This window comes from Ranitomeya imitator, chromosome 9 (genome assembly GCF_032444005.1).
Source record: "Ranitomeya imitator isolate aRanImi1 chromosome 9, aRanImi1.pri, whole genome shotgun sequence".
Lineage (NCBI taxonomy): Eukaryota > Metazoa > Chordata > Amphibia > Anura > Dendrobatidae > Ranitomeya > Ranitomeya imitator.
The window spans coordinates 12,156,606-12,175,173 of NC_091290.1; the positions used below are offsets into that span (position 1 = coordinate 12,156,606).

Consider the following 18,568-nt stretch of genomic DNA (forward strand, 5'->3'; position numbering starts at 1 on the left):
TTAGCCTGAAATTTTTGCAGCACCCGCCGCAAATCAGGGGAGATGGCAGACACAATTACTCCTTCCTTGAGGATACCCGCCGGCTCAGATAAACCCGGAGAGTCGGGCACAAAACTCCCAGACAGAGCATCCGCCTTCACATTTTTAGAGCCCGGAAGGTACGAAATCACAAAGTCAAAACGGGCGAAAAACAGCGACCAACGAGCCTGTCTAGGATTCAAACGCTTAGCAGACTCGAGATAAGTCAGGTTCTTATGATCAGTCAATACCACCACGCGATGCTTAGCTCCTTCAAGCCAATGACGCCACTCCTCGAATGCCCACTTCATGGCCAGCAACTCTCAGTTGCCCACATCATAATTCCGCTCAGCAGGCGAAAACTTCCTGGAAAAAAAAGCGCATGGTTTCATCACAGAACAATCAGAACCTCTCTGCGACAAAACAGCCCCTGCTCCAATCTCAGAAGCATCAACCTCGACCTGGAACGGAAGAGAAACATCAGGTTGACACAACACAGGGGCAGAAGAAAAACGACGCTTCAACTCTTGAAAAGCTTCCACAGCAGCAGAAGACCAATTGACCAAATCAGCACCCTTCTTGGTCAAATCGGTCAATGGTTTGGCAATACTAGAAAAATTGCAGATGAAGCGACGATAAAAATTAGCAAAGCCCAGGAACTTTTGCAGACTTTTCAGAGATGTCGGCTGAATCCAATCATGGATGGCTTGGACCTTAACAGGATCCATCTCGATAGTAGAAGGGGAAAAGATGAACCCCAAAAATGAAACCTTCTGCACACCAAAGAGACACTTTGATCCCTTCACAAACAAAGAGTTAGCACGCAGGACCTGAAAAACCGTTCTGACCTGTTTCACATGAGACTCACAATCATCCGAGAAGATCAAAATGTCATCCAAGTACACAATCAGGAATTTATCCAGGTAACATAGTAACATAGTTAGTAAGGTACTCTCGGAAGATGTCATGCATAAAGGACTGAAACACTGATGGAGCATTGGCAAGTCCGAATGGCATCACTAGATACTCAAAATGACCCTCGGGCGTATTAAATGCAGTTTTCCATTCATCGCCTCGCCTGATTCGCACCAGATTATACGCACCACGAAGATCAATCTTGGTGAACCAACTAGCCCCCTTAATCCGAGCAAACAAATCAGATAACAAAGGCAAGGGGTACTGAAATTTAACAGTGATCTTATTAAGAAGGCGATAATCTATACAAGGTCTCAGCGAACCATCCTTTTTAGCTACAAAAAAGAACCCTGCTCCTAATGGCGACGATGACGGGCGAATATGCCCCTTCTCCAGGGATTCCTTCACATAACTGCGCATAGCGGTGTGCTCAGGCACGGATAAATTAAACAGTCGACCTTTTGCGAATTTACCACCAGGAATCAAATTGATAGCACAATCACAATCCCTATGCGGAGGTAGGGCATCGGACTTGGGCTCATCAAATACATCCCGGTAATCAGACAAGAACTCTGGAACCTCAGAAGGGGTGGATGACGAAATTGACAAAAATGGAACATCACCATGTACCCCTTGACAACCCCAGCTGGACACCGACATGGATTTCCAATCCAATACTGGATTATGGGCTTGTAGCCATGGCAACCCCAACACGACCACATCATGCAGATTATGCAACACCAGAAAGCGAATATCCTCCTGATGTGCAGGAGCCATGCACATGGTCAGCTGGGTCCAGTATTGAGGCTTATTCTTGGCCAAAGGCGTAGCATCAATACCTCTCAATGGAATAGGACACTGCAAGGGCTCCAAGAAAAACCCACAACGCTTAGCATATTCCAAGTCCATCAAATTCAGAGCAGCGCCTGAATCCACAAACGCCATGACAGAATATGATGACAAAGAGCAGATCAAGGTAACGGACAGAAGAAATTTTGACTGTACCGTACCAATGGTGGCAGACCTAGCGAACCGCTTAGTGCGCTTAGGACAATCAGAGATGGCATGAGTGGAATCACCACAGTAGAAACACAGCCCATTCAGACGTCTGTGTTCTTGCCGTTCAACTCTGGTCAAAGTCCTATCGCACTGCATAGGCTCAGGTTTAAGCTCAGGTAATACCGCCAAATGGTGCACAGATTTACGCTCACGCAAGCGTCGACCGATCTGAATAGCCAAAGACATAGACTCATTCAAACCAGCAGGCATAGGAAATCCCACCATGACATCCTTAAGGGCTTCAGAGAGACCCTTTCTGAACATAGCTGCCAGCGCAGATTCATTCCATTGAGTGAGCACTGACCATTTTCTAAATTTCTGGCAATATACCTCTATCTCATCCTGACCCTGACAAAGAGCCAGCAAATTATTTTCTGCCTGATCCACTGAATTAGGCTCATCGTACAGCAATCCGAGCGCCAGGAAAAACGCATTGATATTACTCAATGCAGGATCTCCTGGCGCAAGAGAAAATGCCCAGTCCTGAGGGTCGCAGCGCAAAAAAGAAATAATAATCAAAACCTGTTGAACTGGATCACCAGAGGAACGAGGTTTCAAGGCCAGAAATAACTTACAATTATTTTTGAAACTCAGAAACTTAGTTCTATCTCCAAAAACAAATCAGGAATAGGAATTCTTGGTTCTAACATAGATTTCTGATCAATAGTGTCTTGAATGTTTTGTACTCTTACCGAGAGCTGATCCACAAATGAAGACAGACTTCTAATGTCCATCGCTACACCTGTGTACTGAACCACCCAAATGTCTAGGGGAAAAAAAAAGACAAAACACAAAGCCAAGAAAAAAAAATGGTTACATAATGGTTAATATTGTATGATACAATATTGTATCATACAATTATTAGGTTCTGTAGAAGGACGTAGATCTGGGGATTTATTATGATGGAATATAGGCTGAACTGGATGGACAAATGTCTTTTTTCGGCCTTACTAACTATGTTACTATGTTACTATGTTACTAAATGGTCTCAGAACTTCTTTTTTCCCTCTATTGAGAATCATTAGTACTTTTGGCTTCCTGTACTGTTATGAGAGGCAATTCAGTATCACAATGGACATGGAGGTCAGAGCACATACAGTGATCTGACAATAACCCAAAATAATAGAACGAGCTCTGAGACGTGGGAACTCTGCAGACCGCAATCCCTGATCCTCTCCAAACACAACTAGAGGCAGCCGTGGATTGCGCCTAACGCTACCTATGCAACTCGGCACAGCCTGAGAAACTAACTAGCCTGAAGATAGAAAAAATAAGCCTACCTTGCCTCAGAGAAATACCCCAAAGGAAAAGGCAGCCCCCCACATATAATGACTGTGAGTAAGATGAAAAGACAAACGTAGGGATGAAATAGATTCAGCAAAGTGAGGCCCGATATTCTAGACAGAACGAGGATAGGAAAGATAACTTTGCGGTCTACACAAAACCCTAAAGAAAACCACGCAAAGGGGCAAAAAGACCCTCCGTACCGAACTAACGGCACGGAGGTACACCCTTTGCGTCCCAGAGCTTCCAGCAAAACAAATAGACAAGCTGGACAGAAAAAAATAGCAACAAATAGCAAAGAAGCACTTAGCTATGCAGAGCAGCAGGCCACAGGAATGATCCAGAGAAACACAAGTCCAACACTGGAACATTGACAGGAAGCATGAATCAAAGCATTAGGTGGGGTTAAGTAGAGAAGCACCTAACGACCTCACCAGATCACCTGAGGGAGGAAACTCAGAAGCAGCAGTACCAGTTTCCTCCACAAACGGAAGCTCCCAGAGAGAATCAGCCGAAGTACCACTTGTGACCACAGGAGGGAGCTCTGCCACAGAATTCACAACAGGTGCTCCATTACTCTGGAGAAGGTGTGCAGCGTAGGACATGGTAGGATTCAGGGTAAGGAGTAGGTTTCTTCTACACAGGCTTAGCTTGTACTAGATGTTTACTATGCCGACAAATTAATTCAGTCCTGTGCCCCTCGTGATAAAGAATATCGCTGGTGAACATTTTATTAAATGAAAAAGGTGTAAGAGGTATTCCCACCATATAATGTAACTGCATTGCTGGAATGCTCCATTACTATCTGTGCGTCCCAGCCTTTGGAATAACCACTGATCCAGAGATTAATCATTCCCGCTGTGCAGGGACACATAACTCTACCCAATTTAGGCTAGGGCTACTTGGTGACGGGAATCGCGGTGTTGCATTGCGCTCTACTGGAACAGAGTAGCATGTTTCCAAACGGGATTGACTTTTTGGCGCTTGTTAGAAGTCGCACACAACTCAAGTTGCCATACACTTCAATGCAAGACACATGTGAGAGCAACATTAACAGATTTTTGTACATTCTTTGTAGCAAAGTCACAGCTTTAAAACAGAACAACAAGTCACAGGCAAGCTGCACAGATGTTTTCTGTCGCACGACTTGTCTGAAAATTGCTGCTGTGTGTCGTATGTGTCAAGCGATGATGGGAGTTCTCTGAACAGCAAATTGCAAGGAGCACGATGAATTATCCACCCGGGTTCAATGCAATGAGTGCCGCCTGGAATCACACGCAGGTTTTGATGGAAGTGGATTTGTCAGGAGATGTATATGTCCTTCCATTCCTTTCTAACTTTGACTTTCACTGCTACATTTCAGCTTGGTGCGAGTGAATGACGTTGCAAAGTGCTGACAATGACAGACAAGTCGTGAAAAAAAAAAAAACTGTCTTTAACTTTTGCAGATTGACTGTCATGTTGCGACCCCATTTACGTGCATTACGATGCAACAACATATATAGCGATTTTGGGCCGCGTGACCTGTGTCATGGCCAAAGCCGCCATGTCGCCCCAGCCTTACTGTCCGGCTACAAAACTCGCTGATACACTACACTCCTTTTTATGAAGACATTAAAGCCTGGTGAGCACAAACAAAGATGGATCCAGTGTCCCAATACGTTACGCAAAGTATTCGAAATGCATCAGTTTCCATTTGTGACTACTTACCGATATCAGTTTCTTTGTGGTTTTTTATAAACTCGGCAAGCTCAAAATTCCCGGCTATTATAGCAACCTGCAAAGAGAAAATGCCACGTCATTCACTGGTAATAGACACAACGGCTCCTGTAACAAGTAAAAAATGAATGATCAGTTCTGGAGCGAGAAGCGGAGCGCGCACTCAGCAGCTGTACCTGCAGCAGTCGGGCAGCTGTGCTCGGGCTTACTGGCAGCAGATGCCGCAGCCCGGCTCCCGCTGCACCGCTCCCCTCTGCTCCATCGCTCTGCTATTAAATAAACCATTTGGAAAGGTGCTGAGCATGAGTTATCTGCTGATGAGAGCTAAATAACCCCTGGGAAAAAGATAATTATAATTGTATATCATCGTCCACACATGCAAACAGATCGGCTTTATCTGCTGTCATACTGAGGGCAATTCCTGTTTTTTAGTTCTTTTTTTTTTTTTTATAAAGTGACCATTACCACTCCGGTGGGTGCCGGCTGGACCTCCTGCATCCCAAATTTGCCATCTGCTATGCCATAACAGAGGATTACATGATTTAATCTGTTTGCTGGGTGACAATCCTTGTAAGCGGTGGCACTCCTAGGCCGCTCACTATGGTGCTGGGGCAGAAGAAGGTGGCGTTCGTTTTACCCTTCAATCCCTTTCAATGACTTTTGGGTCAGTTCCTCAAATTCTTATTTCACTTGCTTCGATGGGTAATATTCCTGGTAGTGTAGTGGGTAGTGGTAACCAGTGTCAGACTGGGGTGCCAAGGGCCCATCAGTAACATCAACTCCATAAATAAATAAACAAATAAATATATAAATAAATAAATAAAATCTCCAGGGCCCCACTTTTCAGCTCTATGCATATATGACTTTACCCTCATTCACAAATTTCTATAGCAATAAACTGGGTTGATTGTTAATAAATAAGATGCTATCTTTCTCTGTACATAGTGGATCAAGTGTATTGTGCCAAGTACTGCTCATATACAGTTAGGTCCATATATATTTGGACAGAGACAACATTTTTCTAATTTTGGTTATAGACATCACCACAATGAATTTTAAACAAAACAATTCAGATTACGTTGCAGTTCAGACTTTCAGCTTTCATTTGAGCGTATCCACATTAAAATTGGATGAAGGGTTTAGGAGTTTCAGCTCCTTAACATGTGCCACCCTGTTTTTAAAGGGACCAAAAGTACCGTATATACTCGAGTATAAGCCGAGATTTTCAGCCCATTTTTTTGGGCTGAAAGTCCCCCTCTCGGCTTATACTCGAGTCATATACCCGGGTGTCAGCAGGGGAGGGAGAGCGGGGGCTGTGTAATCATACTTACCTGCTCCCAGCGCGGTCCCTGCAGTCCCTGGCTTCTCCGGCGCTGCAGATTCTTCCTGCACTGAGCGGTCACATGGCACCGCTCATTACAGAAATGAATAGGCAGCTCCACCCCCATAGGGGAGGAGCCACATATTCATTGCTGTAAATGATCGGTGCCATGTGACCGCTCAATTACAGGAAGAAGCTGCAGCGCCGGAGAAGCCAGGGACTGCAGGGACCGCGCCGCAGCAGGTAAGGGGAGCGCAGCGCTATAATTACCTGCTCCTCGCTCCGGCTCCGTCTGCAGCGTCCTCTAGCAGTGACGCTCAGGTTAGAGGGCGCTGTGACATAGTCAGTGCGCGCCCTCTGCTGAGCGTCAGTGCTGGAGACGGAGCCGCAGAGGAGCAGGTAATTATTGAAAGCGCCGGCGTCCTGAGAAGAGAGGTGAGTATGTGATTTTTTTTTTTTTATGGCAGCACCAGCAGCATTCTAAGGAGCACCTATGGGGCCATAAAGGTGCAGAGCATATAAGGGGCACAGCATTATAAGGAGCACCTATGGGGCCATAAAGGTGCAGAGCATATAAGGGGCACAGCATTATAAGGAGCATCTATGGGGCCATAAAGGTGCAGAGCATATATGGGGCACAGCATTATAAGGAGCACCTATGGGGCCATAAAGGTGCAGAGCATATATGGGGCACAGCATTATAAGGAGCACCTATGGGGCCATAAAGGTGCAGAGCATATATGGGGCACAGCATTATAAGGAGCATCTATGGGGCCATAAAGGTGCAGAGCATATAAGGGGCACAGCATTATAAGGAGCACCTATGGGGCCATAAAGGTGTAGAGCATATATGGGGCACAGCATTATAAGGAGCATCTATGGGGCCATAAAAGTGCAGAGCATATATGGGGCACAGCATTATAAGGAGCACCTATGGGGCCATAAAGGTGCAGAGCATATATGGGGCACAGCATTCTAAGGAGCACCTATGGGGCCATAAAGGTGCAGAGCATATATGGGGCACAGCATTATAAGGAGCACCTATGGGGCCATAAAGGTGCAGAGCATATATGGGGCACAGCATTATAAGGAGCACCTATGGGGCCATAAAGGTGCAGAGCATATATGGGGCACAGCATTATAAGGAGCACCTATGGGGCCATAAAGGTGCAGAGCATATATGGGGCACAGCATTATAAGGAGCACCTATGGGGCCATAAAGGTGCAGAGCATATATGGGGCACAGCATTATAAGGAGCACCTATGGGGCCATAAAGGTGCAGAGCATATATGGGGCACAGCATTATAAGGAGCATCTATGGGGCCATAATCAAAGGTGCAGAGCATATATGGCACAGCATTCTAAGGAGCATCTATGGGGCCATAATCAACGGTGCAGAGCATTCTATATAGCACAGTTGTATATGGAGCATCTATGGGGCAATAATGAACGGTATGGAGCATCTATTTTTATTTTTGAAATTCACCGGTAAATGCTGCATTTTCTACCCTAGGCTTATACTCGAGTCAATAAGTTTTCCCAGTTTTTTGTGGCAAAATTAGGGGGGTCGGCTTATACTCGAGTATATACGGTAATTGGACAGATTCAATAATTTTAAATAAAATGTTCATTTTTAGTACTTGGTTGAAAACCCTTTGTTGGCAACGACTGCCTGAAGTCTTGAACTCATGGCCATCACCAGACGCTGTTTCCTCCCTTTTGATGCTCGGCCAGGCCTTCACTACAGTGGTTTTCAGTTGCTGTTTGTTCATGAGCCTTTCTGTCTGAAGTTTAGTCTATAACAAGTGAAATGCTGCACAATTGGGCTGAGATCAGGTGACTGACTTGGCCATTCAAGAATATTCCATTTCTTTGCTTTAATAAACTCCTGGTTGCTTTGGCTTTATGTTTTGGGTCATTGTCCATCTGTAGTATGAAATGACGACCAATCAGTTTGGCTGCATATGGCTGGATCTGAGCACACAGTATGGCGGCTCTGAATACCTCAGAATTCATTCTTCTGTCCTGTGTCACATCATCAATAAACACTAGTGACCCAGCGCCACTGGCAGCCATGCATGCCCGCGCCATCACACTGCCTCCGCCATGTTTTACAGATGATGTGGCATGCTTTGGATCATGAGCTGTACCACGCCTTCGCCATACTTTTCTCTTTCCATCACTCTGGTAGAGGTTGATCTTGGTTTCATCTGTCCAAAGAATGTTCTTCCAGAACTGTGCTACTTTTTTAGATGTTTTTTAGCCTTTTTATTCTTGATGCTTATGAGTGGCTTGCACCGTTCAGTGAACCCTCTGTATTTACTTTCATGCAGTCTTCTCTTTATGGTAGATTTGGATATTGATACGCCGACCTCCTGGAGAGCGTTGGTCACTTGGTTGGCTGTTGTGAAGGGGTTTCTCTTCACCATGGAGATTATTCTGCGATCATCCACCACTGTTGTCTTCCGTGGGCGCCCAGGTCTTTTTGCATTGATGAGTTCACCAGCGCTTTCTTTCTTTCTCAAGATGTATCAAACTGTAGATTTTGCCACTCCTAATATTGTAGCAATTTCTCGGATGTTTTTTTTTTCTGCTTTCGCAGCTTCAGGATGGCTTGTTTCACCTGCATGGAGAGCTCCTTTACCGCATGTTTACTTCACAGCAAAACCTTCCAAATCCAAGCACCACACCTCAAATCAACTCCAGGCCTTTTATCTGCTTAATTGAGAATGACATAACGAAGGGATTGCCCACACCTGTCCATGAAATAGCCTTGAAGTCAATTGTTCAATTACTTTTGTTCCCTTTAAAAACAGGGTGGCACATGTTAAGGAGCTGAAACTCCTAAACCCTTCATCCAATTTTAATGTGGATACCCTCAAATGAAAGCTGAAAGTCTGAACTTCAACTGCATCTGAATTGTTTTGTTTAAAATTCATTGTGGTAATGTCTAGAACAAAAATTATAAAAATGTTGATTCTGTCCAAATATATATGGACCTAACTGTAAGAGGGTGGTTGCCCGCCGGAGGATTCACCTGTTCTCCTGTGGGCCAGTCCGAGTCTGGTTATAACATCCATGCCAATTTTGGGCTTCTGATGGGTTATTAACTGCTTAGCTAGGACACTGAAGAAGCAAATAACATTGTATCTGGTGAACTAGAACAATGCGGGGGAGGCCAATAACATTCCTTGTGGGCTAAAGAAAAAGTTGATTATAACATCCCTAGTGGGCTAGAGAATTAAAATAAAAAGTAAAAAGGTAACATTTCTTGAGGGCTAAGAAAGTATATAGATTAATAATCCACAAATCCCTGGGATACTGCAGGGGTAGAAAGTAAAGTAGAGAGGTAAAGGAGTTAAGAATAACATCCCTGGTGGTCTAGGACAGAGCATGGGTTGATAGTAACATCTCTTATATACTAGGCAATTAAAGTTGTTAATAGCTACATCCCTGTTGGCCTATAAAAGTGTACGTATCGACAGTAGCATCACTTGTGGGCTACGAACATAAAGAAGGTAATACCGACATCAATTCCCTGGTGGTCTAGGGCACTGCAGATTGATAGTAACATCCTTTGATGGCTAAAGATGTGAACAAGGAGGGGGTAATGTCAACAAGCCTGGTGGGCTAGGGCAATGAAGTCATTGGTGGTCTAGAGCAGAGGTCCCCAACTCCAGTCCTCAAGGCCCACCAACAGGTCATGTTTTCAGGATTTCCTTTGCATTGCACAGGTGATGCAATTATTACCTGGGCAAGACTAAGGAAATCCTGAAAACATGACATGTTGGTGGGCCTTGAGGACTGGAGTTGGGGACCTCTGGTCTAGAGCAGTGGAGTGGGTAATAATAACATCCCTGGTGGTCTGGAGACTTCTTATGTAGATGAATACTGTACCGCCAGCTAATCACGATGCAGTTTAGACAATTATCAAGATGAAGCGGCACTTGAAAGACCCCGTGCAGAGTGAGGGAGGGAGGGACAATGTTTTTAAAATCTCCTGATATTGGTAATTAGAAAAATATTGGATGGAGTATGTACCAAGATATTGACGCAAAGCCTTCTATTCACCAGTGATTGTTTTCTTATTATTTTACACATTTCATTTCATAGCAGCAATGTTTTGTCAACTTGATGTCGAATCGGCGCCGTTTCCCTTTCAGTCCTGTTATGCGGTTTGACATCCACATGACATCTTCCCATTGTAACGTCCCACAAGTGCTAATCAAGACTTCAAGAAGCAGCCACGCTGGATGAACGCACCGAATCAAGGGATAACGAGACGTCTCCGCGAACCCACGTCTGCGGCAGCAGAATGCAATGGCCTGACAACGCTAAATGCTGCGAACAAACAGCTGCTAGGAACCATTTACACACTGATCGCCGACTTACTTCTCTCCTGGTGGTTTATGAAGATTTATTTCCTATGCAAAAGGCCTATTATAAATGGGGTGTGCAAACAGTAGTGGTTGCGTATGATGAATTTCTGGACCTACAAAGATTTGCAGCAGCAGCACAGCGTGCACACAGATTTTTGCACTTTAGGGATAGTGATTGCATCCATTTGCTGGTAATTACATACTTAGGACCTAATGAATATAATCAAAGGAAAACTCTTGAGTGTTCCTTGAAATTGTTCATTAGCGTCCTTCAGGTTCCTGAATATATTTGATTTGCAAGAGCAAAGTTTGCTATGTAGCTTACAAATGTGCAAAAGGCGGCTTATCGATCAGCTAGGATGTGCAGGGTAAGGTCTTAGTGCAGTGGTAGTCCAACATGGCCAATGTACACGCAGGCTCGTCCACAGAAACAAAGGACTTACGGTATGTTGGATAATGTTCAGACTTTCCCATTCCAGCAATAAACAGCATCGTTCACGGGGGAAAAAAAAGACAGCACATGTTCACCACTGTCGTCGCAGATGTCCAGGAGATGACTGTGAGAAACCAAAGGAGACCGATGAGAAAATGATCCAAGGCGGGCACATGCTGCCGTGACACCACCGAGTGGAGGAAGAAATGGAAGAATGTGGCGTATTGCTTTTGGTTACGACAGAAAACAGATATTTGGACCTGTGTCAGATGAAGGATGATTATGATAGGAACCTAAAGCTCTGCAAATCTCGGCCTTCAAATTGCTAAAAAATAAAAATAAAAAAATATAGAAAAATCAAGTGTTTCCAGAGAGGAAAAGGAGCTCTATAGAAAAGAATCGGCGCTCACACCCCATCATATAATACAGTATTGATCAAATCAGAAAACCGTGCGACACAGATTTATGAAGTGAAAGCTGCTCCGACCATTCTAATGACTGGGGAATACCACCTGAAGGCCGGCTCCTCTTACAGGCGCTGATGCCGGGATATAAAGACGCCAATCAATCACCAGGACCATTTATCTCACAATCATAATAACCGGCTTACATTACAACCACTAAATGTGTTCCCTGTAAAGGGAGAGCGATGCTCTTGCGGTTTCGCCCCTGCACGGAGGTGATTACAAATGACGGTTTAGCAGATGCATGTCATTATTTCACCAGAAATTAAATTACCTCGAGCTACCGAAAACCCACAATATTACATTGTAAAATCTGTCCACTAATGATTTAATGTAATGTCCTGGTTTTGGAGCCGCTCCTGTTTATTTAATAGAGCGATAAATAGCTTTATTCTTGTTTGTAGCAAATTAATGTTTTTATTATTAGCTTATGTAGCATTAACACGTTGCACAGCGATGTACGGGGATTGCCAATACTGTCAATCTAAATACCAATACAACACAAACACAAGGAAAAAATACAAACCCCAGGCAAATAGTGTCCTTGGTCGGATTGGAACCCAGTATCCCAGAGGTGGAAACGTCAATGCTAACCCCTGAGCCACCGTAAATGAATGCAAGTATCAGTGCTAACTACCGAGCCACCATAAGTGGATGTAACTACCAATGCTAACCACTGAGCCACCATAAATGAATGCAAGTATCAGCGCTAACTACCGAGCCACCATAAGTGGATGTAACTACCAATGCTAACCACTGAGCCACCATAAATGAATGCAAGTATCAGCGCTAACTACCGAGCCACCATAAGTGGATGTAACTACCAATGCAAGCCGCTGAGCCGTTGTAAATCAATGCAAATAGAATTTCTTTTCATCTGTTCGCCTAAGAGGCTGTAGATGATTTCTAGGCATCTGGGGGAAAGCAAGACCTGACAAAAAAGTGTATTTGTGCCCTCGAGCTACAGTGGTCTAGTCAGTCGCTTGTCTAATTTTCCTGAGGTTTCTCTGGCATTTTCGCCAGCCCTGAGAAAACCTTCACATCACTAGTCGAGTCCTCCACCATAACGAGGAGCTGTCCATGGTTTTGTAGAGGACACTGGAGGGTCGCAGTTATACCACCTAATGGCACTGAACTTATCTAAATCAGATAAAATAAACCCCCTTTCACTGTTGCTTTTGGACAAGCGCAGAGGTAACAGAGAATTTCTTAGCTTATTATCAGCTCACTAATGAATTCTATGACTTCAGGATATTTTTTCCACATTAAAGAGGTACAACTATTTAATTAAAAGAAATGTAAAATGTTTTGCAGCGATGTTCCTGGGGGGAAAAACCGTACCTCACCGAACTCAACCTGAAGACTTAATTAGATGTGCACACGGAGCTTTCTGTGGAGGTCAAAAACGACAAGTTAAACCACTTCAGGAAACGCTCCTTCTTTGGGAAGTGTTTGGAGTTTTTCAATTCCTGTAGAAGTTTTGAATAGTTTTGGAAAAGTTTTTCTGAAGCCTTGAGACTGGACACTGTCTAGTTTGAAAGAAATCGGACGCACATTCTCCTTTTCTTACCACTACGGTTTTCAAAATAGTAAGCGGGGGGGGAAAAAAACACTCACAACACTGAACACGAGTGATTTTACAACAGAAATGAGTAAGAGTCTTCCAAGTGTCTCATGAGCAATTTTTCAGGTGATTTGGGAAGCGGACCAACAACAAAAGACTCCTCAAAAACCTCCATATGCACATAACCTTATATGACGTGTGCCTAACAGTAAGACCGAGTTCACACAAGCAGATTTCACAGTCCCTATAGGGACCGTAATGTCTGGACAGACTGACTGCAGGACTCCAGACCTGAGTCTACAGCCTTATAGACTGATATGAGGCTGTAAGTTCAGGTCAGGAGACCCGTGGTCAATCTGGACATTGCGGTCCATACATGGGCTGTGACATAGACTTGTGTAAATGAGGCCTTAAGGATTTTCTGGTGGCCTTTTCATCAGTAATGAAGACAAGAGACCAAAGTTCCTTGATTCCAGCCTGACAAGGGACCACAAATCTAGATTTTTCCTGTCCACACATGAGATTTCCCCGTTTTCTATTACTCTCCAGAAACATGCCGATAGGTGTTTTTGTCTCTTATAGAGAGATAACTGTGTATGCAATATAATGTAAAATTATATTCGGAGAGATACTACCAGCAATGGAATACAGCTGTAATTCAGATCTCTGCAGAAGCGGCACATGAAATCCTCCATTTTTGCGCTCACTAGGGAAGATTTGCACACAGACGTTTCATGCTGCTTTTGTTGGCATTTTTCACAGTGTTATAGATGGATGTTAATCTAAGGCCAAGTTCTATGCCAGCGCTGGACTTTCCAGATATGACTGAGCTCTGTGCGCTCGTCTGTACAGCGGACGCTATGGATGCAGGAGCTGCCTGCTATCTACATGCACTGCTCTGGCCCATAAATTGTACGAGACCAAAATTATGTGAGCCGGATGTTATGTGCACACAGGTCACATCCCACGTGGCATTTCTGCAGCAAATAATCTGCAACACCAAAAATGATGACACCAAAAAACCGTGATTTGTAGCCTACGCTGGTACCGTTGTGCACCTAGTTTTCTTTTTGTTTTTGTTTTTTCCAATGATTCTTAAAAAAAATCTTAAAGAAACCAACTTGTGGTCTGCCATGTCATGAAACTTTTGCAGTAAATAAAGTGAGGCTCCACATTGTGGATTTCTAATAAGGTCCTGTAGAGAAATTGTATAAGGCTACAGTCACATTTGCGTTGTTGGCCGCAGCGTCGGCGGTGCGACGCAACGCAACCAACAACGCATGTACACAACGCAGCGTTTTGCGACGCATGCGTTATCATAAGATCCTACAGATCAGGAAATTTGGCGCAGGGAAAACGCTACAAGTAGCGTCCTCTGCGCCCTGTCTTGTGCGTCTATGTGACGCATGCGTCGTAAAACGCAGTACAACGCATACGGGCGCATGTCCATGCGCCCCTCCCCCCCCCCCCATGTTAAAGATAGGGGCGCATGACGCATGCGTCGGTATGCGTCGACGACGCTGTGCCCAACAACGCAAATGTGAACGTAGCCTAAGATCCAAGCTTGCAACCCTCCCAACTGAATCTATGCATAACGCAACTATAGAGGCGATTAATGTCTATTTTTACTACACGTGTTCTTCATTAAAAAATATAGTTTATATATATCTTTTATTATAACTCTGAGCTGGTCCTTTGTTATTCCTCCTGAAAATCAATAAATTACCTGCAGATAGCCAACTGAGTGTTACCATTCCACTGATTGGATAGTATCGGACTATTGAGGGACACACCCCATAGTATCGGACTACTGAGGGACACACCCCATAGTATCGGACTACTGAGGGACACACCCCATAGTATCGGACTACTGAGGGACACACCCCATAGTATCGGACTACTGAGGGACACACCCCATAGTATCGGACTACTGAGGGACACAATCCATAGTATCGGACTATTGAGGGACACACTCCATAGTATCGGACTATTGAAGGACACACCCCATAGTATCAGACTATTGAGGGACACACCCCATAGTATCGGACTATTGAGGGACAGACCCCATAGTATCGGACTATTGAGGAACACACCCCATAGTATCGGACTATTGAGGGACACACCCCATAGTATCGAACTATTGAGGGACACACCCCATAGTATCGGACTATTGAGGAACACACTCCATAGTATCGGACTACTGAGGGACACACTCCATAGTATCGGACTATTGAGGGACAGACCCCATAGTATCGGACAATTGAGGAACAGACCCCATAGTATCAGACTATTGAGGGACACACCCCATAGTATCGGGCTATTGAGGGACACACCCCATAGTATCGGACTATTGAGGGACACACCCCATAGTATCGGACTATTGAGGGACACACCCCATAGTATCGGACTATTGAGGGACACACCCCATAGTATCGGACAATTGAGGAACACACCCCATAGTATCAGACTATTGAGGGACACACCCCATAGTATCGGTCTATTGAGGGACACACCCCATAGTATCGGACTATTGAGGAACACACCCCATAGTATCAGACTATTGAGGGACACACCCCATAGTATCGGGCTATTGAGGGACACACCCCATAGTATCGGGCTATTGAGGGACACACCCCATAGTATCGGACTATTGAGGGACACACCCCATAGTATCGGTCTATTGAGGGACACACCCCATAGTATCGGGCTATTGAGGGACACATCCCATAGTATTGGACACATAATAATAATATAATAATAATAATTTTTATTTATATAGCGCCAACATATTCCGCAGCGCTTCCCATTGACAAGGCGAACAACCCCTTCCAGTTGTCAATTTACACAGTAATATGCAGGAGGAATAAAGGAGGAATAGAGCAATGCACGGTTATTAGAAAAAAATGTAAAGATTATTTTTTCTTAATCTTAGAAGGGGCTATCCAGCCCCTCTATTTGTCATTTTGGGAAAAGTGAGCAGCTACTGTTACAGTGTCCTCTGGCTATTAAGCAGATATTGTGTGTGCACCCTCATTAACAGGAGAGGTGTACAATACCTGCCGGACGTGCACCAGATAAGCGTCCAAAGGAACACGACATCAGTAGTACCCGCTGACGCAAAAGTGAGTGGTATCACATAATACCCTTTAATGTATAGTTTAAAATGTCTGCAGATCACAGATTTTTACTTTTGCAGATTTAGAGAAATTGCACAGATGTGTCATTCATCCTCCCAGGTCTAAACATTCTAATACTGCCTAATTAGGTGCAATATTGATACAAATGTCCACTACTACATTACATTTCTCCTTTGTGGACTTTCACAATTATCATACACTGGCACAATATATTTTTACAGTGAATCCAGCGTTTCTGCTGAGAATTCCTCCATCCTACATGCAGCAAATCGGGTAGAAAAGAAAAACCCTGCAGCCCACACATTGCGTAACTCCCAGCATACATGAAGCTGATGGCAAACGGCTACCAGAATGCAGAAAATCACTGCAGAACCCGCACTAATGCAGTCATATCACTTGTTCATATCATCTGTAACAAGCTTTCATTTAATTGCCACTTTATTTGCTAAAAATGTATCACGGACAAAATCCATTTAAAATGCATCTAAAGCAGCTGAAATAATCACAGCTAATATATTAACCCTAATACTACGGTCACGTAACTATCTCCCTTGGAGAAGTCATAAGTTAGATACAACCTATGGCTCTCCAAATGTTGAGAGCTGTAGTCGTCTTTGCAGCTCTCCTGAACTAATGCATTGGAGGTCTGCAGTGTTATGCCTTCAGTGTTTTACTTGACAGCACAACAAGGGTTAAGGGGACAGGCGATTCCCCTCCGTCACCAGATGAATATACATGTATAGAAATAGTTGTCCAGGTAAGCCAGATCTTTCCCCAAGAATGACACACGGACAAATGCAGTTTTCAGGTGGTTATTACCTTCAGCTCTTCTCCTCGTCCTGGCTGAGAGTGCTCATCTCTTCTCACACTATATTCCCTGCCTCCAGTATCCTCCTCCGAAATATATGCTAGATGCTATGCTTCTGTGCAGCAATTCAATGATCTGCCAATAATGGCCTGCTTACTTATTTAAAAAAAAAAAAAAAAAAAAGTCTCTTAGCAACCATGTCTTAGATCTTAATGTGTGGCTCCTCCAAATATGAATCATTATTCCATCTGTGCTTTGACAATAGTCTTAATATAGTTCTTACATGTCAGGTATGGTCAGCGTCGTATGTAATATCAGGGCGGATGCTGCTGCTCGGCTTCGATATATTAAGTAGTGGACGACAGATGTTCATTCATCTGACCTCAAGTCTCAGCTTAGTTCAGGGCTCAAAACAATTCTGTAAACGTTTGTACATCGAGACAAGTCAATGAAACTTCCGGGATATCAATCTGTCCAATTAGGACGCAAAAAAAGATTCAGAATCGGCATCACCTGCAAATAAGTGACATCGGGGACTCATTTTGCAGGTGGTGGCCGCCGACGGTTGCGCTCTCATTATCCTTCCTGACTGATTGCTCTATGGTTTTGCTAGTGACCTTAGCACTTCTGTTAGCATGAGGCGATATCTGCAGCCCATCCAGGCGGCACAGGTCGTCCTGCTCCTTTGTGGAAGGTTTGTCACGTCTTCTACACCAGGGGTGTCAAACTGCATTCCTTGAGGGCTGCAAACAGGTCATGTTTTCAGGATTTCCTTGCACTGCACAGGTGATAATTTAATCACCTACACAAATAATGAGTTGGTGATTAAATTATCACCTGTGCAGTACAAGGAAATTCTGAAAACATGACCTGTTCACAGCCCTCGAGGAATGCAGTTTGACACCCCTGTTCTACACAGTCTCATGGAGCAAATACTAACACGAGAAAAGCCATATAGGGCAACAACCCAGTACCAGGACAGAGATCTGATCCTTAATGCGAGGAAGAACAGGAGGAGCACTGCCAGAGCCCTACAAAATGACCTCCACTGGCAACTCATGTCTATACTGTTACATGCCAAGTAGTCGGACCTGGGCACAAAACACAGTACGATGCAGCTCGAGTGACATTTGCCAGAAGACACCAGGATTGTCAGGTCCACCACTAATGCTTCGATACCTTCCCACATCAGGGCAGGATCACAGTCTGGAGAAGGTCATCCAACATGATCCATCATCCAGCATGGTTTAGCGGTGGGATAATGATGGTCTGGGAGGCATATCCATATCATAACCAATGGTGTCGTGACTGCTGTAATCCTCAGACCCACGGTCAGACCTTACACTGGTGGAGTGGGCTGGGGGTCTCTCCTGGTGTAGGGTATTGTCTGGCCTTTCTGGCTCCAGCGTGGACTCAGATCATGGAAGATGCAGGTATTAATGCCACTGAATGGCTCTTACTTTTCC

At 44.4% G+C, this 18,568-nt stretch overlaps 1 protein-coding gene across 10 annotated transcripts in view; it reads right to left on the reverse strand.

The window, feature by feature from the left end:
- The window catches only part of SHANK2 (SH3 and multiple ankyrin repeat domains 2), a 528,042-nt gene that overhangs the window by 337,802 nt on the left and 171,672 nt on the right, over positions 1 to 18,568 (reverse strand). For 9 of the 10 annotated variants that reach the window (XM_069738610.1, XM_069738617.1, XM_069738616.1 and 6 more), the window contains one exon: positions 4,987 to 5,053. In XM_069738610.1, the coding sequence (XP_069594711.1) occupies positions 4,987 to 5,053 (67 nt within the window). Of the gene's footprint in view, positions 1 to 4,986; positions 5,054 to 17,113; positions 17,232 to 18,568 lie in introns of those variants that run through there. The other variant, XM_069738619.1, reaches the window with a different exon arrangement.